Source organism: Anoplophora glabripennis, unplaced genomic scaffold (assembly GCF_000390285.2).
Source record: "Anoplophora glabripennis isolate ALB-LARVAE unplaced genomic scaffold, Agla_2.0 scaffold74, whole genome shotgun sequence".
NCBI classification, from domain to species: Eukaryota; Metazoa; Arthropoda; class Insecta; order Coleoptera; family Cerambycidae; genus Anoplophora; species Anoplophora glabripennis.
The window spans coordinates 1,076,835-1,103,556 of record NW_019416212.1 but is presented as its reverse complement, the minus strand read 5'-3'; the positions used below and the strand labels follow the sequence as shown (position 1 = coordinate 1,103,556).

Sequence of the window (26,722 nt, the reverse complement as noted above, 5' to 3'; positions counted from 1 at the left end):
TGTCTATGATTGTACAATACAAAATTTTGAATTCTTTGTTAGATTGTCTAGAAATCTTGAACATACTTAAATTCAGTGTATGTACCTCGTTTGAATTTCCTGCAATCTAGAACTATCAAACATATTTCTGCTTCTAAAATCAAAAGTATGAAATTATGAACTTGGTACATGTTTATTTTCGTTCTCTTCAATAAAAAAAAACCGCCAATAGTAAATACTGTTGTTTATTTAGTATGAAGTTTTTCCAAGGAATGTCTAAACTGTGGTACTTAAATTTTTGAACTTCAATAAATATGTCAAGAATAGTAATTGTTAGTGACTCAATATTTATTTAATAGCACCAATTTTACCTATGGTATTACTACGATTTTGACATTTGTTTTCATTTTAACGAATTGATTTAAAATTTAGTTTAAAACAAATTACGTTCGTTGAAAATTATTTTCATTATTTTTTGAGAAATAATAAATGTCTTCCCTTACATACTCTATGTAATTGAGTAATATTATCCAGCAGCGATAAATCGAAATTTACTTATTTTTACTGTCGGACCGTATACATATTTTATGATGCAGATAAAATATATATTAGGACAGTTATTCACGTCCATAAATCACTTTTGGGAAACGTGTATGAAATATGTGTACGATACGAAATTTTAGCATGTAATAAATCCTTATACGAACTTTGGATATTAAAAAATCGAAACAGCCACAAAATCATTACTCACAATTTATATTAAAAAAAAAATTATTACCATATATTTAAATGCTGACGATATTTATTTTCTGTTAAAAGAATAAGGTATTAAATTTAATAAAATTCTTGAAAACTCAACTAAAAATGTCTTACGGAACTAGTTGTATTACTAAGCTCATAATAGGAAGTTAGTAGCTAGATTTAAGCTTCTCTCAACTGCCTTAAATATTTGCATAATATCGCTGTAGTACTCAAGGTCCTCTCATTAAATATATTGTTCTTAGTAGTCTGGAATTTAGCATTGTGTTAAGTTATAGCGATATTTCCTTCCTTATTAAGACTAACTGTAAATTGCGGTTTTATTCGGTCATTTTCCACAGTAGGAATTAGTAGGAATTACAAAATTATGTTATACGTATTTTTATTCTAATATTTCACATAGTCTGTCTGTAGCAGGTACAAATCGACACAGATAATTTTGCGTTAGGCAGAGCTGCGCTAGACTGAGGAAGAATGCATTCGATTAGATGGAATAAGTTTCCCTTGCCCTTCTATCCAGTTCGCTTTTTGAGCGACTCTCTCAGACGCAAACTTATTTGTGTTCAACTTGTTTTGTTCGGCCGGTGAAGGTCAGATGATGTTCCCACTACTCGACATGACCTTTGCCATGTAGAAAAACTAACACGTATCACATGATAAAATTTGAGGGTTGCTTTCGGTGTGCAGTAAAATAAAACTCTCTTAACAGTAAAAATAAAAGTATTTGTATTGAAAACAAAGTTAGTGTAAAAGAAGTGTTGTCGGGGCGAGCGTTCGCTGGAGAGTCGTGGTGGTGTGGTCCCTCGCAGGTATAAGTATCTGGTCCTTGTCGTCAATCTGCCGTGGACCTTTTCCTGGAACCCCGGTGCGTCCCGCGTCTGTTCTTTGTCCTTGCAACTGTTAGACCGATCCGGGTAGCGTCAGGGTGGCACTCTTGACGTAATACTTAAAATGCTTTTAATGACAGCTTAAAAAACGACCTTTTGCTAGTTTTTTTTACGAAAATAAAAGATGAAAGTCTTGACAAACTGGCAATTCGTTGATGCCTTTAGATATATATATATATATATATTTGTTAGGCCAACTAGAGCATTACAGCTTTGCTATGGAATTAAAAAAGCATATAGGCGGATCCACATTAATTAAATAAAAATTATTGCAAAACTGATAACTCTTCCAGTTTTATGTATTTCTTTCTACGTAGACTGTTTGGTAATATTTATAAAATATAGTCTTTATGTATCTTTGATACATAAGAACATAAATATAAACTTAATGATACGTTCTTTCTTGGTTGATATTAGGACTAAAATGACCAATAAAATAACTTTATATACAACAAAGGCCTTGTGGGAAACGGTTTTCCAGAAGCAATACTCGAAGTAACGGTCGCTTTTATTGTTCCTATCGTGGAGCGTGTCCTTTTTCACATAGGGCAAGAACAAATATAGGTTGTACAATCGAGGACGCTTCTTGGATGTACATAAAAATATTGATTCACCGAGGACGGTTAAATAATACAGCCTAAAGCAAACAAAACCTTCCTCTGCGGCTCCGGTAATCGAATTTTAATGATAATGGTATACTGGCGGTATTCGGCCGCTAAAGGACGTTTACATCTTTATATGGAGTCGACATTTGTCATCAGATATCAAAATAATCGATTGTGTAGGGTAATGCTCAAATTACCCTTACAGTTCCCAGTCTCCTAATAAATGAAAAGCTAGATGGAAAAGCAATTTTTATGAAACTGTTTTTAAGTCACTACGCGCAAAAACTGTTACAGTTAAGACAGAAAAAATTAAATAAAATTTGACATCTAATACCCTGTATTGGACTAATCTTGGTAAAATGGGGTCGTTTCCATTGGGGAAATTTTCTATAAAATGTTATAAAAACATAAAACAAAGTTTGAAAAAAAAAGTTCATGGCGTTTTCTCGATAGATGGCGTCAATTATCGAATGTTACTTAGTGTATAAACATCGAAATTTGTGCAGTGGTTGGAAAATTGTTAGCGTTTACAACATTATTACGACAAAGGGAAGAATGCTGCGCAGTTTTGTGAAAAAATTTGTGCTGTGTATGGTGACGGTACTTCATCAAAATCTGCTGCGCGGAAATGGTTTGCTCGCTTTCGTTCTGGTAATTTTGATGTGAAAGATGAGCCACGCTCTGACCACAAAACTATTTTCAATCAATTACAAAAAAAACTCTATGTGTGGTGCCTCATGAGTTGGGCGCAAAAAATATATTAGATCGAATTACATCTGCGATGCGCTGCTAAATCGCAATGAAATGGAACGACAATCGGAAACGTCAACGATCGTGGAAAAGGAATAGTGAGCCGTCACAAGCATTCTTGTGGTGCAAGAATTGGTGGTGGAAAAGGTGATGCTGTGTGTGTGGTGGGTCTGGAAGGGAATCGTCCAGCATGAGCTATTTCCAGTTGGTTAGATGTCTGATTCTCTACTCTACTATGAATAACTGGAGAGCTTATGCTAAGCAATTGAAAGAAAACGGCCCGAATGATAGGAAAGGTGTTGTCTTCATCAATACAACGGCCGACCACACGTTTCTTTGACGACCCGTCAAAAATTGCGAAAGTTTTGATGCATCCATCGTATAGTCCACACATATCACCCGCTGACTATTACTTGTTCCGATCTCTGCTGAACACTCTCAATGGAATTAAGCTGGCTTCAAAAGAAGACTGTGAAAACCACTTGACTCAGTTTTACAACGAGAAACCACAGAGAACATTGGCAATAATGATATCACAAGATAACACAATCAAAAGATGGCACAAATGATATCACAAAAGATATCTAACTCCACAGACAAGACTCCTAACTGCTGATATTGTAGGAAACAATTACTCTATGGGCTATATGCTCCATCTAGTATTGAATTATATAGCGGTAATATCTAGTAAACAGGAAGTAATAAATAATAATCCAATACAAAAATACATACCTACCCACCTGATATATTGAAATTATTAAACAATGCAAACATTCAAAAAAATATCCTGTATTCTTGCTGTTCTATTGTGACCCTTGACAAAGACAAATCACATAAAAACAGCTGTTACAAAGAGTTCTTTTTGTTTCCACATTTTACTTGGGATTGTTTCATCAGGCAGGTTTTTATTTCGTATATAATTATAAATATGTACGGGAAAAAATATACACATATAAACATCAAACTTTTAGAAAAAAATACATTTTAAAAGGACAGTCTTGTCCAAAAGCTTTTGACACTATCGAGTAAAGAAATGCGAGAGCTAATATTAAAATACCTACATGTTTTTTAAAACAAAATTTTTTTTATAGTCAAAAATAAAAAAATCTCCGGGGTGGTCATCTCCGTTGGGAAACCCTGTAAATATAATAAAAGCCCATACATGCGAAGGCCCTTTTTAAAAAATGGCAGACGCTTCGGCGTATCCGCCCTCGCAGACCCATTACTTTAACCCAGCGCATGTTAAACGCGCCGAATGGAGCTCTAAAAAATATACATCGGGGTAAACAAGAGAAGGTCAACGGTAATACATCTAGCGGCCTTGGTCGCAGTGAAGTAGGCCGCGCGGGCCAACTTGGCGCTTCCCAAGATATATCGCACCACCAGAGTTCCAGGGGATGCGTTAACGTAATGACAAGCCCTTCGAGAATAATTGAAAGCCGTTTCTACAGGACGGCCCTTAAGAAGTGGGACACGGGACATATGTTACGGGCTTTTCCCGGAGAAACTGAAAAAAAATTGCAAAATTCGCTACCAAACAAACTTCTGGTGCCTTTTTAACCTTTTTAACTATTGAAAATATGTCGGCGTCACTCTTGTAACCGCTTACGAATTCATAGCCAATCAAGGAACTGTCACCGTAGATGGAATGTTGGAGGGCTGTTCTGTTTATGTTTCAAAAATATTGTTATCTCTTCAGGTGTTTATTTTTAGCCTGTGTGTGAAAGACCATACTTATCTAACTTTTGTAATCGCTTCCTTATATGATCATGTTGTAACATTCACTATCTGTTTAGTATGAATGTCACAATTTATTTTAACTATGAATCAAAAAAAAATAAAGAAACAGCTTCTTGAGATCTTAGCATCAAATTTAACTTTGTTATTACTATTAGCTAGTTTTGTTTCCACCTGTATACTGCTGTATTGTTGCTACATCACGTGAATCTGTGTCATACCCTGCAATTAGTTATAAAACTCCAATGTAATAAACTGGGTGCAACAATTGTTTACTATTTACCTGTTATAAACATGAAGAATCTGTTGTATGATTTGTAATAGTTCTGTAATTGTGTAATTTTAACAGTACTACCTTTTATTTGTATTATTTTCGTTTAATATTGTTATTTGTAAATCGAATCTGGAGTACCAACAATTAAGTTACTTGGTTGTCATACATTGAAGGTTATTGTATTTGTTCTGTTACCATTGACCCAAAGACACACAGAGTAGATTGGATAGTTTGTGGTAGGTCATAGAACATAGTCAGTGGTAGAATACGTTCAAGGTGATTAAATAGCAGTTGCCCAGTCTGAAATGTATTTCGTTCAACCGGCCAATCACATCAATTGAGTAGTTTTTTCTTAGAATTGAATCAATAAAACGGATGCCAAAGCGAATTAAAGCTCTCTTTCATTTTGTACTGGTACAAGCAAACAGCTCGCGAGTGATTATAATAAAATCGATTATTTTACTTAAATTAATCACCAGTGTAACGAAAATCTACACCGAGGAGCTTACCAGAAAAAATTTTCAAGAGTTTGTTTTCAAGTAGAAAAGAAAAAAATTTTCAAGAGTTAAAAAGTTTTAGAAAAGTTTAGTTTTTTTTAAAGAATGTTGAAAAGTATTTTTAAAGAGTTTTGAGCTTTAAAAAGTTGTTAGAGTTTTGCATAAAAGTTAAGAACAGTAGTTCTTATTCAAGTTTTAAAGACCTATAAGGTTTTTCGTATTTCGAGAAAGTCTCAAATTATTTATTGTATTAAAGTTAGGCGAATATAGTAAAATTCGTGGTAACTAGTTTCTTAGATCGAAATAACGATCATTTAGTGAAGATTCAGTAGCTAAAATTTTGGTAGTCACTGCAAACATTAGGACAAACATTCAACTATTTTTTGGTAAACCTGGAAGGGAATAGGTCACCTTGAGCTCCAGATTCGAGTCTGCGGTCCAGGACACCAGGACATCAGAGACCCGTATCCCGACGAACACCCGGTGAAATTTGAGAAATGTACCAGTGAGATTTTAGTGTGCTTTTTATTTTATTTTTTCCAATCCCGACCTACAGGGAGAGGAAACGTTAGGGGGTTGTTTGCTTGTTTTTTTTTTTTGTAGGTTGGCGCCCTTTTTATATCTTTTATCTTCCCCTTAACGTTCTCCTCAAACTGATAAATATATATGCTGCGAATCAATCATTAGAACCAACCCACTGCCCATTCGCACTTTGTTGTTTGAACCTAAGAACAAACGCTATAATGTTTGGTAAAAAACTGATAGGGTAGAGGAACGCACAAGGGAATACTCCTGTTAGTGTGAATGGAACAAAACTGAAAGCGCGGGCATCATTCAATTGATGAAACAACCATAGTGTGTGGCTTTTATTATTATTATTATTATTATTATTGTTATTATTGTCTTGATAGAAAAATAGTGAGCAGGTTGCTAGGGCTGACAGTGGCGGGCCGTTAGTTCCTATTTTATGACTTAGCCAAACTTAGTATTCGAACCTGTAATAAATAGTGTCACGTCACCCGTTTATTATTTAGAATCTAAATTTTAGATTGAGACAATGGAGCAAACTAATCCCCATGCCCACCTCGTGTCTCCGACTTATAGAAAAACTAAAAACGTCGCCAACTTAGCATTTTATTTAGCGTATGTTACGATTTCCGCTTATCTGAACTTGCTGGCTTACATATGCTCTGTGTTATTGTGCATAGTACAATGATTGGATCAATTATATAATTTGATGTCTAATTTTTGGTCGGAAGCTTTTAATAATTATCTATTAATGGCCCCGCCTCGGTATCCCATAATAGAGTTTTACAACATTTCCCGAGACCTGATTCAGTTTAGGATCCATGTTCGTGAAACTGTTTTGTTTATTTTGGCCGAGGCAATCACCATCGAAAATTACTGCCGCCGTGTTCCTAACAGCCAGTATTTTACGGGTATTGTAATACTACCAGTCGGCGCTCTATTTATAATAGTCCGCCATAAAACCAATAACGAGGCATACCGTTTACCGTATTTATTGGCTAATGAATCAGTTTTTGGATACTTTCCGGCCCGCCCACACGCCGCGCCCGTCGCCCTTTGATTCCGTACAATTTATGGCCGCCGGGAAACGTAATTTTCCGGGCGCAATGATAAATCCTAGTCCGGGCGAAATATTTAATATATCGCCGCACTCGCAGAAAACATATTGACGCGGCGAATAAATCACGGCAACCGAAAGGAAATTCATCGAGAGTAACACGTCAAATCATTTATTTCTTATTCAATCTCCGCTAGATACGTCGGGGCTCAGGAATTAATGAACCGACCGAGAGGGAGCCCTCCCATAACGCTGATAAATTATCTGTTTTAGATATGTGCGGTTAATTTTAGGCGTTTTGTGGCTTGCAAACCGAAATGTAAGACGCCCTTTCACGAGTGACAACTTTTATTCAACATAATCGATAAAATGTAACCAAAATACAGTCTGCGTCAAAGGACCACAAATGTTACTGCCAAAGTTCCGTCAGAGGTGAAATTATTAAGTTTATTTTACAGGTTACACTGAGAGAAGAGTTTGTTTCATTTAACAAATTATGCATTTGCGTATTTTGAAGACAATGCTGAAAGTGCACAGAAACACAGATGTCTCAACATATAGTAAAATAATTTTTACGGTTTTCAAAATGACTAAATTTTAAAATTATAAACTGTTCGTTAGTGATTATTAAAATTGAAGTAACTTTGGATAAAGTTCATCGGCGTGATAACTAGATATTGTTAATTATATTTAGTTGAGAATGTAACTTATTCCCTATCCAGTTGTGCTGGATTTTTATTAACAAGAAGTTAACTAAAGCGTGTCCCAAAAATAACGCGCCGTTTTCATTCCGAAGGGTTGATAGCATTGTGCAGAGTCAAATGTTGAATTAAAAACGTTGCGGTTAGACAAAATAGAGCGGATGAATATTGTGAAAATTAATCACAAGTACGGAGAGCGTGTAGCTGAGACTGTGTTTTCATTTCATGACTCTAAATTACAAATATATTTTTACGAAATATCAATTAGGCTCCTTGATAGAGTTACAATCATGAGAAGAGGGTCTGCCTAATTGTTGACATTGCCCACAAGGGATGTTAGGACGTCCTGGCCAAAGGGAAGCTGTATCAACGTCATCAGATCTAAGAAAAGGTGCCTCAAAAAGAGGCAATTCCTTAATTAAACTGTAATTGGTCAATTCTGAGGGCGTCGATCGCTATACCCCTTGGATCATGACGGCTTACAAACGTCAAAATTTGTGGACAATGTATGCCCTTGTTTTCACTCATCTGTTAACGTAACTTATTAACTCAATGTGTCCGAGCTATAATTGGCTAACATGTTACTCTTACTGTTCATTATTTATGTGCGTATCGTTGGGAAAACAACTTAACCTTTCTCGTTTGACGTTTAGGAAGTCGACTGGTCTTTTTGAAGTCAGTTGAACATGTATAAAAACGCCTAGCAATAAAATTTCATAGGCGTCCCTAAAAAAGTTTTCTGCTAAAGGCAAAAAATTATAATAATTTGTATTATAATGTGTAGAAAATTTCTATTATATGTGCATTTGACCAACATATTTTAATTAGTTATGTCCTCAAACAATTTTATTATAGTGATGGTAAATTTCCTTTTGTTCCGTTTCAAAAAATCTCCAAAATGCCATGTTGTAATAATATTAGTAAACAAAATATCCCTCTTATTTCTCCCTTTCGCAATTGTAATATGAATCACTAATAGAAGGTGCCTATAATAAATTAAAATTACCTAAATCACACCAAATTCCGCATTGCTGCTCTGCACTGCACAACTGAATTTATGGTCAGGTCGCCCAGTGCGACTGTGTTTGTGCCGCATTTGCCCGCGCATTCTTCAACTTAGCGATCAGACCTGTATATGGGTATGACTAAATAAATATGGGAACAAGTTTTTCCAATATTTCAATGCCGAGTTGCTACGTCAGCGACCGAACCTAGTGCATACCTCTTGGTTTTCCAATTGAGATTGGAAAGACCACATTTCAACACCCTGAGGGTGTGAAGGATATTAACCATAAATCCACCCAGTGTGCTATTTATGACAGTGGTCAGAGATTGTCATTCTATTAGTACTCATTCTTTCAGATGTAAGATTGTAAGTTTTAGTTTATCCTGATATAAACAATCCTGTGATTAAGAGTGCTGCGATTCCAGCCTCATTCTTTGCAGTGATAAAAAAAACTAATAAAGTAAGTTAATTAAGATAAGTCGTGAAGAAATAATTAACTTGAATATTAAATACGTACATTTACATACATATGTAGTACATATAGATTATAGATAATATTATAAATTTCCCGAAAAATTATAGATTACTTTTCTATGCAGACTTTTTTTAAGATAATCGGTAGGATCTCGCCTTAAAGTTGTTTTTCAGGAACACAATTTGATATCTCTATATATTTATAGTTTATGAGGAATCGATAAAATTAACACAATGCAAGATCGAAAGCTTCAGTTAGCACTCCAACTCCGCGAAAAATATTTCTCGTTTATATAAACAAATCAGAGCAACCTTTGTATGTGACCAGATCTTTTAGATGTGCGTTGATGTAAAGAATTATAAATACATATCGTGTAATGCTGCAAGTACTAGGAAAATTATTTATTACTCGAGTTTGGCACTTGTGTCGGTCCAAGAAACTTAAAAATAATTTAAATGTGTTAAATACGTCGAAATAAACTTAACATCTCATTTCGTTCCAAATGAAGGCTACCTACAGACACAGATACATATAACGACAAAAATTTCTTGTACAATAATATGGAAATGCAGGCAGCAGGTAACCCATAGTAAATGAGTAATTTCCCCACTCGACTACTTTGCCACTGCGCATCCTACCTTTATTGCTCAAATTAATTTGGATATTATTTGAATTTATTAACGCACGGACACATGACACATGTTTGCATACAAGGAGACTATGAAGTATATACATACCAAATAGTACAGTAGGTACTTTATTGTTTGTTTTCATATTTTTCGTTAAACTTGGCAGATTTATGAAGTGTACAAACGCACGCTACTGCTAATAAATTTATTTCACTGTCCCTGATCTCCAGCGTACGTCTGTCACTAAAAAGCGCAAAACATTTTGCTTTATCAGACGTTAAAATGTGATCTAAAACATTGAAATTGTTCACTATCTGTCCATTGAACATAAAAATTAGCTAATGCAATAAAAATACCCAGTACGGCAGCTGTACGAGTCAATTTCTGGACATTAAAAATTCACCAACAAAAATTTTATTTAAAATTACACACTTGATCACTGGTTATTTTGACGCCACTCTAGGTAATGTATAATTACATTATATTTTACAAGTAAAATTACTTTAAACGAATGATTTTACACTTTTCTGTTACTCAAAATGTAAATTTACCAATTGATATACAGGGTGATTCACAATTTATCCAGAAAAACTTGGGAATAGATGCGTCATGAAAAATGTCAATCGTAAAAATTTTTTTTGTTTGTAAAATCCTTAGTAAAAGTTTCCGAGAAAAAAAATTATTGAAATTGCAGTATTTTCAACCCTTACATCGCTGAGCAACTGTGGGCTCTAGCGTCATTTGCATTGTGCGCCGTGCGATTTTAGTATTAACGTGTTTGCGATAGTGTTTACATTAGTTTTTCAAGTGTCAAAAATTGCTTACTTGTATAGCAACTCGGAGTTGATGGATATCGTTTTAATTTATAGTGACAACATTTGTGTTAATGAAGCAAGACAACATTTGTGTTAGGTCCTAGAAACTGAGTAAGGTCCAAATGTGTTTACACGTCGGGGGACAAAATTTTGAACAGTTGTCGTAACATCGGTATGTCAAATTATTTTATTAATAAAAACCGCAAATTTTATTATTTTTTTCAATTTTTTATCCGTTTATTTTTATTACACTTTGTCGTTGTGCCAGTCGCCGACTGCATGCTTTGCCTTGCGCAAGGTCAGGTTTTACAGTGGACCAGTTTCCAGTATCGTGTAATTTTAAATCATTTTCGAACTGCCTTTTCTTATTTTGTTTACAAAATTGTATTTGTAAGAGTCCCATGTATCTACATTCAAAATTTTTTTTTTTCGATAAGTTCTGAATCACCCTGTATGACACCTCTACATATTATTTTTAAGAAAAAAAACCGTTACAATTGTTTTGAAAGTGTATGTGAACTTCCATAATTTTTATCAGTTTACTTTAAAAAAATGTATATCAGTAGTTGGAAAGGATACTAGGGTTCTTTCACTCGTCGTGATTAAACGAAGTGGTAGTGCGTTTGCAGCCAGTTGCTTTTTTTCCTTCCTCACGAACGGGGTTAGAAGTACTACGAAGTCGTTTATGCATTCATTCCCGAGCGAAAAATAGCACAACAAACACGGCGCCCCTTCACTGCAGCCCGATCACGGCCCTGTCCAGGAAAGAGTAATAGACCTCTTCAGAGGAAAGGCGAGAGCTTTCCATTTCCAATCTGGGCCCGTTGAGGCGCACAAAGAACTCAGCCGAGGACCGTTGAAATGTCAATCTAACAGTCAAGTTTTAAGCGCCGGATTTCTAAGCTAATATCAATCCCAATCGATATAGCTGGCCACCTGGGCTGTATTCGAACTTTATAGACGGGTTAAAGTTGCAGAATTCATCTAATTTAAATCCAAGTCCAGCAACGTGAACCGCTTTTGCATGCTCAGTAAATAAAAACTGATTTTCACAGCAATAAACGTTAAATCGAAACAGTGATTAAGATCGGACATAATATTTTCAATGTATGTACAGTCTGTCTTCATAAGATACAAAAAATGTTGCTGTTGAAAAGCGTCCTGCTTCTCGAAAATCGTCTCGAAATTAGTTTGTTCCCATTTATATTCACGATTTGGGTCTCAGATCCCAAACACCCGCAAATTCAGGACATTTTCTTTGAGGTACAATAATATTGCGAAAAATTATAAATATATTGATTGAACTCGATTGAAAAATATGTATCATATTATATGTATCATTATTTCTTCAACAACTAGCTAGTGTCACCTGAAATAAGTCTAGGCTCCCCCGGACGCCAATGAGTTGGCATCCCAACTACCGGGTGTGCGAGTCATACCATTATTATGCCACCTACCTCAACACCACCCAGTATGTGTCAATCGAAGCCCATGTAAGACCTCGTAGAACTTACAAGGCACACTTCGAAGGAATCACAGCCATTAAGACCGGGAACACGTGGCGCGCTCTGGGATTTTCAAAAACATAAACGAGTATGGCATATTACTCACAAATTCACAATTCATTAAACAAATATATTCAATCTAGCACACACATATTATAATAATCAACCTTATTCGGGCGCTGGTCAGGTACTCACAAAGAACAACCTCTCTTAGTTTTGCCATCCCGGGCTACATTTTGGTACTTGTAAATTACATTATCTCAAGGGCAAATAAACAGTTGGCTGGCGCGTTCCATGTGAACAACTGAGGTTTGATTCAAAGCAACCACGATAGTTTTCATAAAAATAAACATAGTGTTACACAAATCCATTGTGAAACACAGTAAAATCGATCAAAAGTTTCAAAATACATCAAATTATAGCCATCATGTCGGTTTCAAAAACTTCAAAATACCCTAAAAACTACTGAATATGTTGAAATACCTTGAAAGTTACAAAGAGTGCCTGGAAATACTTCGAAATATATCAAAAAAATTTTTAGTTTTAAATTTTCTTTTTAACAGTGCGGTCTGGGGTGTAAAGTTTTATTAAGGCTTTTTTTTCGAAAATTTTTATACTTACAGCACCAATCATGTGCTGTAGTTTTATTCCTCATTTTGTAATATTACGAGTTTCAGGTCACAATTAGTGACTTGTACACGCTGGAAGAAACAGGTGCGGTAAATACAGCTCGTCCGTCTATTCTCGAAACAAAAGCAACGACCAGTGACCGAAGCGAAAAGTAAATTGGGACTCCAGCCGCCGGCTAATATTTTCCCACAGGCTGAAAACCTCGTTCGACCTCTATTATTTAATTAACAACGGCGAAGAGCTACGCACGTGTACTTTGGAGAACTGGTCATTTAATATTGCGGAAGGGAACTTTTGATTACCCCGTAATGTCGATATTAAAATGGATTATCCAAAAACCGTTTTGTTCTCTGGAGATACGCAGTGCTTAGGGTTAAGACTGGAAGTCGATTATTGGGGTGGATCATACAAGGAACGCAGAAAGCAGGTCTTCTTTATTGAAATACATATATTTTTTTAAAACAGTGGAAAGAAATGATAAGATCTGACATAACGTTGCACAAAATATAAGCATATGTCGTAGTACGCAGTGAAGTTCGTAATTAACCAGAAACTCAAAAATTTACGCATGTTTCGAAAGCGCTCGAATTTTTAACAAGATTTCCAAAATTCTCCCGACGAGCCACCAGGAAGCCCTGATTGTACCGCGTGCGATGCAATGTCATGGCCCTCCTAAAGTCCCGATCGTCCCTGCGAGGAGGACGGATTTACCTGTGTTTCCAAAAATCACTGACGCGCCGTCAGGATAAGGTGATCACAACCCAAAAGTCCCCTGTAGCATTAGACAGCGAGGACGACGAAGGCACAACATCCCTCCGAAGCAGCCAACAACGATAAAAATATCGACAGTTTCATCACCATTTTGAGAAAATGGAGAAACCAAAAATATTCCAAGTTATTTAAACTTACACCCGCGACAGTGTCGGCACTAATCTTAACTGAGTTTTAGATCACCAACCCTATGGAGTCACCATCCAGCAAGGGAGCTGCAGTTTTTCAATCACCATTCGTATAAAATTTGTTTCTATTTCACTTAGTGAAAAATCTATACGCACCACTATTCTATAAACTTTCCTAAAGTGGAATATAAAATATAAAACGTATCAAATTTTAAAGGTTCTGTATGTATGTATTCCGTATACTTTTACATATGCATAAAGCGATTAGTTCAGCCGTGTAGTTTCAGAAATTCCTGAATGTTGTAAATTACTAATAGTGCAATTTTTACTGTAAACGTATTTTAGATATGTCACGACATCTATAACGAATATTGTGGAATTTTATTTCAATTTTTATGTTTGTACTAGAGAAAGGATTAATAAAAATGATTGATTAAATCTGTATACACTTAGGAGACACGTTGAGTAATTGTTGGATCAAAAAGACTGATTAGAACTTTGTGTCTTCCAACAAATACTTAAAGTTTGGTAAAATATCTCTAGAACGTATTTTATTAAAACATTTCATAAAAGCAAAGATAACAAAAATATACTATTTCCCAGTACTTTTAAGTCTTCCATTATTTTTATTCACCCTGTTTTGAACCTTGGTTCTATGAAGTTACAACGTTGATCATTGATATATTTACTTGATAGTGTAACCTGATAAGATCCTTTCTGAGGATGGAACATTAAAAATACACCATGACTATTTTTGCTAATATTTTTGTATGAGTATTTCCATTTACTTGAGAGAAAGATGATACTGATCGTTTCTAATTCAGAATTTATGACGGTCTTGCTATAATCACCGGCACAAATAGAACGATATGGAAATACCGTTTTGCACCTGTCATTTACGTCAAACCTGCGCAAATCGTTAAATTAATGTGTAATTGTAAACACCTATCTGGCGCTTAATCATATTTGTCGTGTAGCCCAGTTAAAATACCTCATATATAAATCATATCAGAAAGAGAAACCTGATTCGTGAGATTTTTCGAATGTTTGGAACGGTTGTTATCGGGATGTACTAATGGAGGATCGTATATCTAAATATACTGGTTTAAATTTACAAGAATTAGTAAGCGTATTCGAAAGCTCCAATAAACATAGTAAATTCCGCAGATTTGTACTAACAGCCTTTTTATAAACAAACTGCGAAGCGTAAACAAAATACTCGTAGTCATAAATCTCGTTGGACATTTATTGCTTAAAATTATTGGAAAATTGGATATTTACTGGATTCCTTTTCGCTTTTCTTGGAAAGCCCTCACTGACAACGAGAGAATTATCCCAGAGACGTACATACAGGGTTTTTTCATTGTTTGGGTTTCATTTGTCAAAGTTTCCAAATTTTATTCGACGAGTTGTTTAAATATAGGAAGTTTTTGCAGTGGAAGGTTTTGGTGTGGGAACTAGCTATCAACCAGATAATTTAAACGAAAGAATTTTGACTCCTGCATCTATAGCCTCATACATGTTTTTGTTTCCAAAGAATTACAAACTCACTGCATTCGATACAGAGTGGCTCGTTAAAAAACAGGTAATTTCTCTACAAATTTTTTGGGATATGCGATTTGAATGATTTTCTTATAAATAGTGGTCTTCTAGATGTACTGTTGAATCAGTTAAGATTATCCAGTTGGTAACACATGTTGCGATTTCTTTTGGGGCGATTTTTTGGAAAAACTGACTAATTAAAATTGCCACATTGTAATATAACAACCCTAGGTTCGACAAAAAATAAGTAAACGTAGTTGTGGCCAAAAATATGTGATCGTCATAAGGACTACCTACGTTGTGTGTATCCATTTTTAATTGACCGGAAGGCGCTGGCTACTAACTTTGTAGAGGGGATGTATGGTTTAATTATATAAAACAAAAGCAGAGTAAATACACCTAACCTTTATTTACATACAATTCAAATTAAACATGTGACAAATAGAAAGAACAACAAAAACATTAACAACCATTTAACATAAAATGAGAGTGCCAGGCTCACCTAGAGCTCCTGCGGGGAAAGAGCATGGCAGAGAAACCCACGATCGTTGCTCTTACCACCCAAATATAAATACAAAACAACCGCTAACCAAAGGCATACATTAAGAACCTTTGCTAATGATAATTAAAACTGGACTTATTTAATTTCTCACTAAATGTCATCTCACTCAAGTCTGACATACACACTTCCAAGTAAAACTGAAGAGGTTTTAGTAACAATAATAGCAACAACAACAACAATAATAATAATAATAGCAATAATAATAGGGAAGGTACTGGAGTCCCATACGGGAGGCAATCCAGCTATAGTTGAGATTTCAGGGGAACAACAACAATAATAATAATCATAGGTAAGGTACTGGAGTCCCATAATACGGGAGGCTATCCAGCTAAAGTTGAGATTTCGGGAGAACAACAACAATAATAACAATAATAATAATCATGGGTGAAAATGTTAGTAAATTCAACAAAGCTCTTACATACGTATGACATAAAGTGAGCACAAGAAATCAAAGAACAACGTAATCAAGATAAAACAAGTTAAATGTGAAACAAAGAAGTTGTTTTGCAATATCTGGGCAGACACGACAATATATACATATTTCAACATGTAATAAATAATGAGCAATCGTTAATAATAATTGTAACAATTTTATCTTAGAGAAATATACGCCCCTGAGCGTAAGACAATGAAGGCTAAACATATACAGAATTATTATCATGAAACATCTATATTTTACGTATAACGTAATCGTGGCAAAAACAAGTTAGATGTGAAACAAAGAAGTCGTTATTGTAATGTCTGGCAATCAGGACAATACATATATTTTTAACATGAAATAAATAATGGGCAAACTTTAAGTATAATTATAACAATTTTACCTTGGAAAAATATATGCCCTTGAGCATAAAGCAATGGAAGCTAAACTTACAAAGAATTATTATCATGAAACATCTATAATCATCACAATCATAAGATTATATAGAACAATTAACAACAAAGTACTTAAAGAATATTACCTGCTAACTAATAACACTTTAAACAATTAACTTTTCACTACTTTGACACACTGCCCGCCGATCGTCTTACTGCCGATCTCCACACTGTTCGCACTTCAACTGCCTATCTTCAACTCACTAGGCTTCCTTCCAGAATTTCCTACCTAAGTGCCTGTTTTTTGTGCTTCCTTCTATCGACCGTTAATATTACTTTTTCATTGTTATACAACACCCATGTAGCAGGTGACGTGGAAGTTGATAAGATAAGTACGGTTTTGCACAACATCCTAAATTTCAATAATTTGTTCAGAATAATTCCTACAAACATTATGCCAAAAGATGTTTTGTTTTCGAGATACAGGGCAAATTTTTACCTCTAACTAGACAAAATAACATTGTAAATCTCATCACTCTAAGTTAAATACCTTGAAAGATATTTTTGAAAATGTGAAGCGTTTTCGGACATATTTAGGAACTATGTTTTCTTAATTTTTACAGTGAATATAGGTACCTAATGCAAATTCTGTTACACAAATATGTATGTACTTAGCTACCCAAAATTAAAGTTCTTTCATTAGTACTAACAAGTGTTTGGCATGGGCAACTTCGACTGTTTAGCTCCGTAACCGAAAATTCAGCCGCATCTTTTGAAACACCTAATTTGTTAATCAGATTCAATTCTTCCTAAGTAAATGATTCTGGACGATGTGTTTCACTTGCCAGTACGTATTCGTTCTCACTTTCTTCTGTTTAGTGCCACTGTATTCCCTTTCCGCTTCAAGATTACTCTACTTCCAATTCCTCCTTGGGTCTCACTGAAGAAACATTTGGCTTCGTATTTTCCATCTATTTTTCGCCTTGAATTTTAAATGATCGAACATATTCAGCAATTTCTAGCGGTTTACTCCAATCCTGTGTTAACTGGAGTAAAACTGACAACGGATTCAGGCCATCAAAATACATAAAAATAAACTAGTGGTGCTCCAGATCAGCCCATCTGGCGGGTAACAAAAATTTAAACTTTAAGGCATTAGTGGACAGAGGTCGTCGCTTTTTCTGGGACACCTTATATTTCGGCCGGTTTGCCCACGCCCCAGCCGTGTTTCTCCGTCAGACGATAAAGAATCAATCATCCAAATGCAACATTTAAAACGCCATAAACGACGGCTTGTTTATCGACGGGCATTGGAGGAACGATATCGGAACTATTATTACTCCCCTTGTTATTAGAAAATCCTACGCTGTTTACGAATTAATGTCTCGATTGCCGATGGAAAACAATGTGTATTTGAAATGTGTCTTATTTTGACGGCCCGTTTATTTTTATTGTAACAGAATGCGTCAGAGTCCCGAGATGTTTTGCTTAAAACTGGAATTTTACGGTTTCTGGTGGAGTGGGTCTATACATTACGGTCAGTATACCAACTAGGGCTTGTTTGGAATCAGTGTTACCAAACCCACTGGTTTTTCACTAGATCTATGTAGTTCATATATGTATACAGCCTTACCTTTCTATCTAGCAAAAAGTGGTAAAGACAAAGTTTTAGGAAATTTCGTTACGATTTGAAAGAAATAATAAATAACAATTGACTGTTAGATTTCAAAGATATAAATCCAACTTTTTTTAATGACCATAAATTCGTTTCTTGAAGTCCTATTTTTTCTGACAACAGAGATATATACGTGTCATATTTGCTTTGATGTATTGCATAATATTTTGGTTTATGTATGTACTTACCGATCCAGCACTTAGTCAAGATTGCCATGGAATACCAAATAATTTGAAATATCGAAAAAAAATATTTATTTCATAACAGTTAGATGGTTTAGATTTAATAATCTGATTGCCTCACACAAATCGTGCAAAACTTGTAGGTAGTACTCCTTGTTAACTGTACGACTGGGCAGCAAAAATTCGTAATGAAGTATGTCATTGCAGTCGAAGAAAACGGTTAGAAGGTCCTTCACATTTGACCAGATCTCGCCCCATCTTCGTGGCCTTTCTGAAAACATTTATACCATTGATAATTTCATAGTTGTCACAATCATGGTATCATCGTCAAATGCCTTTAACATTTTGAACATTTCGCCATACAAGAAATCTCCAAAAACACTGAGGTAAATCTTACTCATTGGCTCGCTAAACAGAAACTAAGCTTGGCAGGGCAGCTGCCTAGAAATTGACAGGTACATCATTGACAGTGAAACTAATACTCAAAAAAAACTCGATAGACAAACTACAACACGCGCAATTTGAAAATTCCCGTTACATTTTAATCAAACCTCGTATATAATACTCTTTATAATTTTTTTAATTATGCATTTTTAATTTTTTTCACCTGTGTATAATTTTTTCTTTTTAATCAGTTTTTTTTTCTAGTATTCACTGATGTAGCGATTTTAAATAATTACCAAAATGTGTTATTTTTTCTGGTTATTTTCCTATCGTACTTTAAAACCCACGACTTTTTGTTTTAATGCACGAACTGGACAAGCCGTTGGACCCGCATGTCCAAAGTACATTTTAACGATTTGTTAATTAGACTAATTAGTTCCTGTGGTACTGTATCGCACCGCATTAATAAAACTGTGCCGGAAGAGTCCGGTGATACATGCAATTAAATTGTGTATTAATAATGACCCGATAAAGCGCCGGAAAATTAGCCAGGCCCCAATTCTGTCATTTCCGTCAATAAACAAATGAATGTCACGTGCTTAAGACGAAAACTGATCTGTGTATTGATCGTAGTTAGGATATGTACAACGAGAAATACGCTTACTTTCAATAAAATTGCTACATTATTTAAACGCGAACTAAATTTGATTCAAGTACAATATCACCGGTAGATGTCAGCAATTATGCCTTACCGACAGTGGTTCAGCTCAAACCTAAAGTTTGCATGTAGTGAGGTAATAATCACCTCTGAGCCTACAGAAATGGTTTGGGTAAGGAGCGATAGTCCTGCTAGACCTCGCCCCATCCGAGGTCATTTATCCAGCCAAGGATATTAGCGGATTGGCGCGTAATAATCACTTTTCCTTTTTTATCTGACGTGACATTGCTGGAAAATTGTTATGTATTTCCATTTATGTTTTTCTATACTGATCGATGTTATTTCTTTAAAAAACATTTTTCGTATGCTGTTAATCAAGTTTTGAAGTTTTACGGTGGGTGAAATAATTGTTTCTGTATATATGGATTATTTATAAATTTATTGCTGTCGCTTTTAAAGTGGGGTATTTTCCATCTGTTTAAACAATTATACAATGAAAATACGCAAAAAATATCGTACCTGTATATATATTTTTTTAATTTTGAACCGGCACCAAACATAGTAATTTGTTATTGTCGAACAGAAATCTTAATTTTAATCCGAATCATCAATTGGCCGAATTTTTTCAGACCATCAAATTTTTAATAATGAATTGAAATTCATAAAAAATTTCTAATGAACAATCAATACAATGACAATTTTGTTGAAACAGTTTTTAAGAAAAAATGCAAGAAATTCTGCCAGACAACAAAAGGCAATTACATCCGCAATAAACATTTAATATAATCCTGTATTATCAGAAAAGTTAAGGAGAATAGGTAACAAATTTAACATTAGAATGGTTTTTCAGACAATACTCGTCAACATAATGATTTTTAAAGTAGAAAAAATTGCATATATAGCAATCCTTGACTTATTTTGGCGGAAGAGTTTATTTCATAAATTTTTTCGCAGGTGACAAAATACCTAATAAGTAAGACAAAAAAGTAATTTATCGTTCAATGAAATCTAGAGGATGTTTAGCTAGCTTAACCGTCAGATATCCCACTAGATAAATTTTCCTTGCATTCACGTACATTTTTCCTTATTATTATGTCGTTATTTTATGCAAAAATTTACAAAATTCAATCGTGTTATGATGGTAAACACGTGTATGTAAAACATATGCGACGTAGACATTTCGTGAATGAACCAATCAGACGGAGCTCCTGCTATGCCTTGCGGAGCAATGGAAAACAAAAATATTTTCCCAGGCCTTCAAGTAAACAACGAGGGTGAACTGCCGCTTTCCCTTTCCGTTTAATAGTTAATGTTTATTCTGGAAGGAGGTGGTGTCGACATATACACCACTTTGAAAGCAAGAAAACCTTCATGATTAGAGCAACGGCTATATCCTTGTTAAGGTTAAGATAGTCTTAAGGACTTATCTCTTCCAGAACTTAAAATGTACCATTAATATTTGTGTTGATATTTTCCTTACTTCTATCCAAATTGGTAGGGATGTCCACTTTAGAGGTATCCAGGGATGGCCAGAAGTATGGAATAAAATTCATATCTTTTGAATGAGTTAATTTTTTTAAAACACCGAAACACGTTAACTGATTTTGATTTTTTCCCATCTTTCGGAGTTTAAAAAAAAATAACTCATTCAAAAGATATGAATTTTATTCCGTACTTCTGGCCATCCCTGAATTTATATTTTTATACTGTGTATTTTTGTCAAGTAAACAAATACTATTTATGAATGAACTCCAGCACAAATACACATTTGTTTTATTTTCGGTTAAGGCATCACGAAAAATTATTTTGAGGACGGAAATTGTTATAATTTACGCGCACACGCTCTGTAAATCGAAATTCATTTCGTTCGTGTCATTAACCAGATATTTTCGCCCGTGACGTCAGTTACACTGAAATGTAATTAAAATTATATTTTAATTGTATTCTGCAATTATGCCACTGGTTCGAATAAATAGCTCTGCGCGACATATTTATAGAAAAGCATTTATAATTGGATTTTGGATATACAGTTTCACTTTAGCCTGTTCAAATAGAAATTAATCTGGTCTGGAACTCGTCACTCTACATTTTAAAATAGTTCAGACGTGAAAATAATTGTCATAATAAACATTGTTTTGTTCAATTTAATAAACAACCTTTTATCTTCGATTGTTTAATCGAAGTTTTCTACGTAGATTTAGTGTAGTGTGGTAAAAAACGAAATACTCACTATTTGTTTAATTTGTTTTAAATGGTAATAATGTATCAAGATATTTAAATTATAAACAAACTTTTTGAGACAGTGATGGAGGTTGGTGGAGGAATCTTAATAAATTTTGTGTTATTGTTTTTTTACTGAGGTTGAAATTTTAAAAGAAATTTTTTAAATCCCATTGTATGACATGTAATAAGTACGTGATGGGAGGCATTCCTGAAAAGTTATCAAGGGGTACTCTTTTCATAAACGTTCCAAAAATAAATCAATTCAACTTAATAGAGAAATTTTAAGTAACGATATAAATAATGTAAATAAATAATTTGTAACTAAACCTAAAAGAAACTCGTAGAGTTAAAACCTAAGTAAGTCATGTGTCGTAGTTCTGGTTCGTAATTAGATGCACCAATATACGTTTCGATTTCCGTCGAAGCTCCTAGTGCCGCAAATACCGAAACCCCAGCCGACGACACCGCTGAAGGTCGATGCTGTCGGCGGAGCAACCACCGACGAACCAAGGAACCGCAAGACAAACTCAAAGTACCACTTAGACTACCAATTCGATCATCAGTTCCAGTCAGCGACAATCCACGGATGGGTTAATATCTAGAGAGGCCAATTGTCCAAGCCTAAACTTCGCTACACAAATCTACGAATCCATCAAGTACTGCGATCGAACGTCGACCTTGATGCCCTGCAATTCATTAACTAGAAACAGGATTTCGTTAAAAAATTCCGGCCTAGATTGTAGTTCTAGCGTTCCATCCCCCAAGCATTGTGCAATCCTACGGTGATGATCCTAAAGGATAAAATAAGCTCCTAGAAGCTGCCCAAAATTCATAGGAACTCATAGAAGACACACACAAGTTCCAACAAGCTTACATATTTCTGATACTTACAGGAGAGCTGAAAATTAATGCCCATACTAGAAATCCACCAAAGGAAAATACAAATTCTGAAAGACAACACTTAATAAATTCTAATTAAGCACATTATTTAACTGCAGTAAAATACAAGTAAATTATGAACTTAGAAACCGTTTGTATTCATTTTCTTTATTATTTGTGGACTTACGTGTGAAAAATGAATTGCTGATTTTCAATATTTTTGTTAAGTTTGAAGTTGACACCTTTCGGCGATATAAAAAAAGTTGACCATTCTAGTTTGCAATAATATATCATTATCTTTAATAGGATCTAAATTTGTAACTTTGAAATTACATCAACATTCCTCCATTTTGGGAAGAAATTTGGTCAGTAAACAAGGCAACACAATCAAACAATTCAGTGCCGCTATTAATATCAGGATATCATCCCTTCCCCACACGTTTCCTTATATTTTGCCCGTGCCCTTTATCGTCGTCAATATGACTTTACTTCGTAAACTGCCTATTTACAGATACATAAAACGTACATATACTTCGATTTTATTTAAAAATCCGCCTGGCTCTCACATAATAGAACGATTTAATCCGCAGGTGCTGCTATAGGGGAGTGGGGTGCGGAGTCGAAGCTATTTGAAATGATTTTATTTAACTTTGAGAAGATTAAACGTTTTCTCACGAACCAATTTATAAATTACTTGAAAAATGTGCATGATGTATGTTGGCAAGAACAACATAGAGAACCAAAACAAACCATTACATCATTCGTCGAATATTGGATTGTTTGAAGTTGAATTTGTTATAAATGTGACATATTTTGTCTGGCAAATCGTTGCCTGGTATTTGGTCAGATAAAACTGTGATATTCAGGGCTGTGTGACAACATTGTTTGCTGCATATATGTTAATGAGTAGTTAATAAATAACACAAAAGAAATAAAATAACTGTAACCCCACATTTTTTTTGCTTTGTTCTATCCATCCCGTTATTGTTGTATTGTTGTGATAAATAGAAAAAAAAATAGTTATAACAAAATTTGCTAGTAGAGATTATAAAAAATATATTTCTGACCTACATTATGTGCGGGATATTTGGAGATATTGATATAGACTTTTTGCTTAAAATCCCAATACGAATGGTGCCCCAGATATAGCCGCTCCGTATCTCCCAAACTGATCACGCTGTATTTGCCCCCATCGCCCCTAGTGTCGCCTCAGGTGTTCGATGTACACGGTCGGATTGTGTCGCGTACCTATATTTATTATAAGCCATTTATAGCACTAAAAGCGGCTAGAACTGATATACAACCCAGCATGTTGCACATGTTCCAGAAATGCATTTGTTTCATTGCTCAGCTAAATTTATTGATTAAAAACCGTAACATTTTTATGGGATCGGATAAGTCTCTGCCAACTGTATTCAGCAGTACAGTACAGCGAAAAGTTACAAACTACTCACTTGAGCAGCAATTTTGTTTGGAACAGTCAGAGATTTTATTCAACCAATCAGCGATCGCATTATCTATAGCGTAAGGCGTAACGGTTTTTCTTTGTTCATTGTAAACGAATATTAATATTGGGGACGTTAAGACTTAGGGATTTTTAGTTGACAGTACCAGTCGTGAAATGTTGGTTGCCTAAGCTCGGCGATCAAGTGGCTTGTAATATATTTATAGACTTAATTCAAACAATAAAAACCATTTCCTTTTTTCAGGACTCTGGCGTTGGAACCCCGGTGACATTAAGGGTAGACCCTAACGGGTTCTACCTGTACTGGGTCGATCAGAACCACGAAATGGACCTCTTGGACATCGCCATTATTCGAGATACAAGAACGGGCAAGCACGCAAAAATACCGAAGGTAAGTTTTTATGCGTTTCTTCAAAAAATTTTTAATAATAGCTCTTGATACATAACCAAGATCTGACGATTGGTCTTTGTATTCGACACTTCGAAGGCATGACCTAAATCTAGTTGTTTTCAACGATAAGTTCTGTTTTCGTTTCTGTTACTAGACATAAATTAAAACTCGACTTCGATGGAAGCATACGAATGTGCGGCAATATTTTTATGATATAGGTAGGACACGAAACTGTGTCATGTCAAAGTAAGTCATTAATATGACAGGTATGTTCGGAAAAGTCATTTAATCATGCAAACACCAACGTAAACGACAAATTAGAATTAGAGACGAAACGTACACGAGTGTCAATTTACTAATGCTCTTGCTAAACAGTTCGCTCTGTCAGACGTGCCCTCAATGCCAATAGATCTATAACTATGCTGTTGACCTACGGACGTGGAATATATAAATTCATAATATCTGCTGACTGTCCGAGTGATTAAAGAAATAGTAATAAAAAATTAAAGATATTCCCTCTGGACATTCTTGAAATTCGGTCTTCCTTTATTTTATGGATTTGTTTATCCATTTGTTTCGCTCTCGTTATAGTGATGATAGCCGTAGCCAGCAGGATATAGAGATCTTTTGATTATACTCTAGTCCCCAAATATATCTTTTTCACTTGAACGCTTATGATCCGCACTGTACGCCTCAGTTAGAAATTGAGAACATTTCAAGAAGTTAGCCATGTCTCACTCGTTTCCATTTTAAGTACACTACACGATAAAGAAAAATAAAAATAGACGCTTGTAACAATATAACATTCTAATTGCTTTTGCCACGTGAATGTATGTGTGTATATCGGAACACTATGCGAAATGAACAGCACGTTACAATTTATATGTAAAGAATATACAAAATAAATTTATCAGTTTAAAAAACTAATAAAAATGGTGGAAGGATAGAAAGGTGATTTCTTGGCATTTTAGTAAATCTCGTCAAACTTGGTAACATCCCCAGCCCGGGCGGATTTCCTGCGGCAAGATTTTTCATTTTTCTCGGCCGGGAATCGGAAGCGTGGCAAGTTTGCGCCCCGGCTAAGACAGACTGTCCGGCTCGTCTGGATTTATGCCCGGAGTGAAACATTTCTGCTCTTCCGGTTATCCCACGTATCTGATTGACATTCACGAGACGTAACAATGCCAAAAGTTGGAATATCTCCAAACGAAAACACAATCCGCGCTTAGCGCGGGATTTCGGTCTATAAATAGAATTGGAATCGGACCAGTTGTGGAGTTAAAAGAAAAAAGTCGTTGCAGTTAAAAGTGCAAGTTATTTGACAGCCTGTAGGTATATTCGAAAGAAGCAATATTACAGTACATAACAGTTCATTTATTATTCGGTTGAATTTCATTCGAAGAAAATTGATAAAGAATTCAAGCAAGAATTTTGCTTAAAAATGTTTATTTAAATATGTATTGTAATTTCTTTATACTTTAGAAAAAAAAAAAAAAAATGAGAGAGTACACTGCAGTAAATAGAAATTTCATTTGCACTTAGGATTGTACCTGAATCCCTTTTGGTTTTCGAAATATCCGCCGCCGGGAAGTTTTAAACGAAACGTCCTGTGTTAGAGTCTTTCCGATCCCAATTGAAGAAAGCTAGGCGGTATATACCGCCCAGGCTCGGTCGTTACACAGCAACTCGGTATTGAAACATTTGAAAAACTTATTCCCATATTTATTTAGCCGTACCCATATACAGGTTTGGTCGCCTAGTTGAAAAATTTGCACGCGGGCAAACGGCGAACAAACACAGCTGCACATAAATTTCAGTTGTCGACAAATTACCTAGCAGTGCAATGGAGCAATGCGGAATTTGGCGTGATTCAGGTAATTTTAATTTATTATAGGCACCTTCTATTAATCATTCATACTATAACTACCAAAGGAATAAATAGGAGGGATATTTTGTTTACTAGTATTATTTATTATAACATGACACTTTGGAGACCTTTTGAAACGTAATAAAACGAAATGCCGCCAGACAATATTGAATTAGCAGAACCGGTTGTTGATGGAAAATCAGATAATCCCTAACTAATATTATAAATGTGAATGTAAGTTTGTTACGCTTTCACGCGAAAACTACTTAACCGATCATCATGAAACTTTGTACACATATTCTTGGAGGTATTAGAAGTAACATAGGATACTTTTTATTAAAAAAAATT

At 35.0% G+C, this 26,722-nt stretch overlaps 1 protein-coding gene across 2 annotated transcripts in view; it reads left to right on the top strand.

The window, feature by feature from the left end:
• The window catches only part of LOC108906145 (1-phosphatidylinositol 4,5-bisphosphate phosphodiesterase classes I and II), a 97,475-nt gene that overhangs the window by 21,382 nt on the left and 49,371 nt on the right, over positions 1-26,722 (top strand). For both annotated transcript variants that reach the window (XM_018709336.2, XM_018709335.2), the window contains exon 2: positions 24,361-24,507. In XM_018709336.2, coding sequence (XP_018564852.1) covers positions 24,361-24,507 — 147 coding nt within the window. The remainder of the gene's footprint in view (positions 1-24,360; positions 24,508-26,722) is intronic.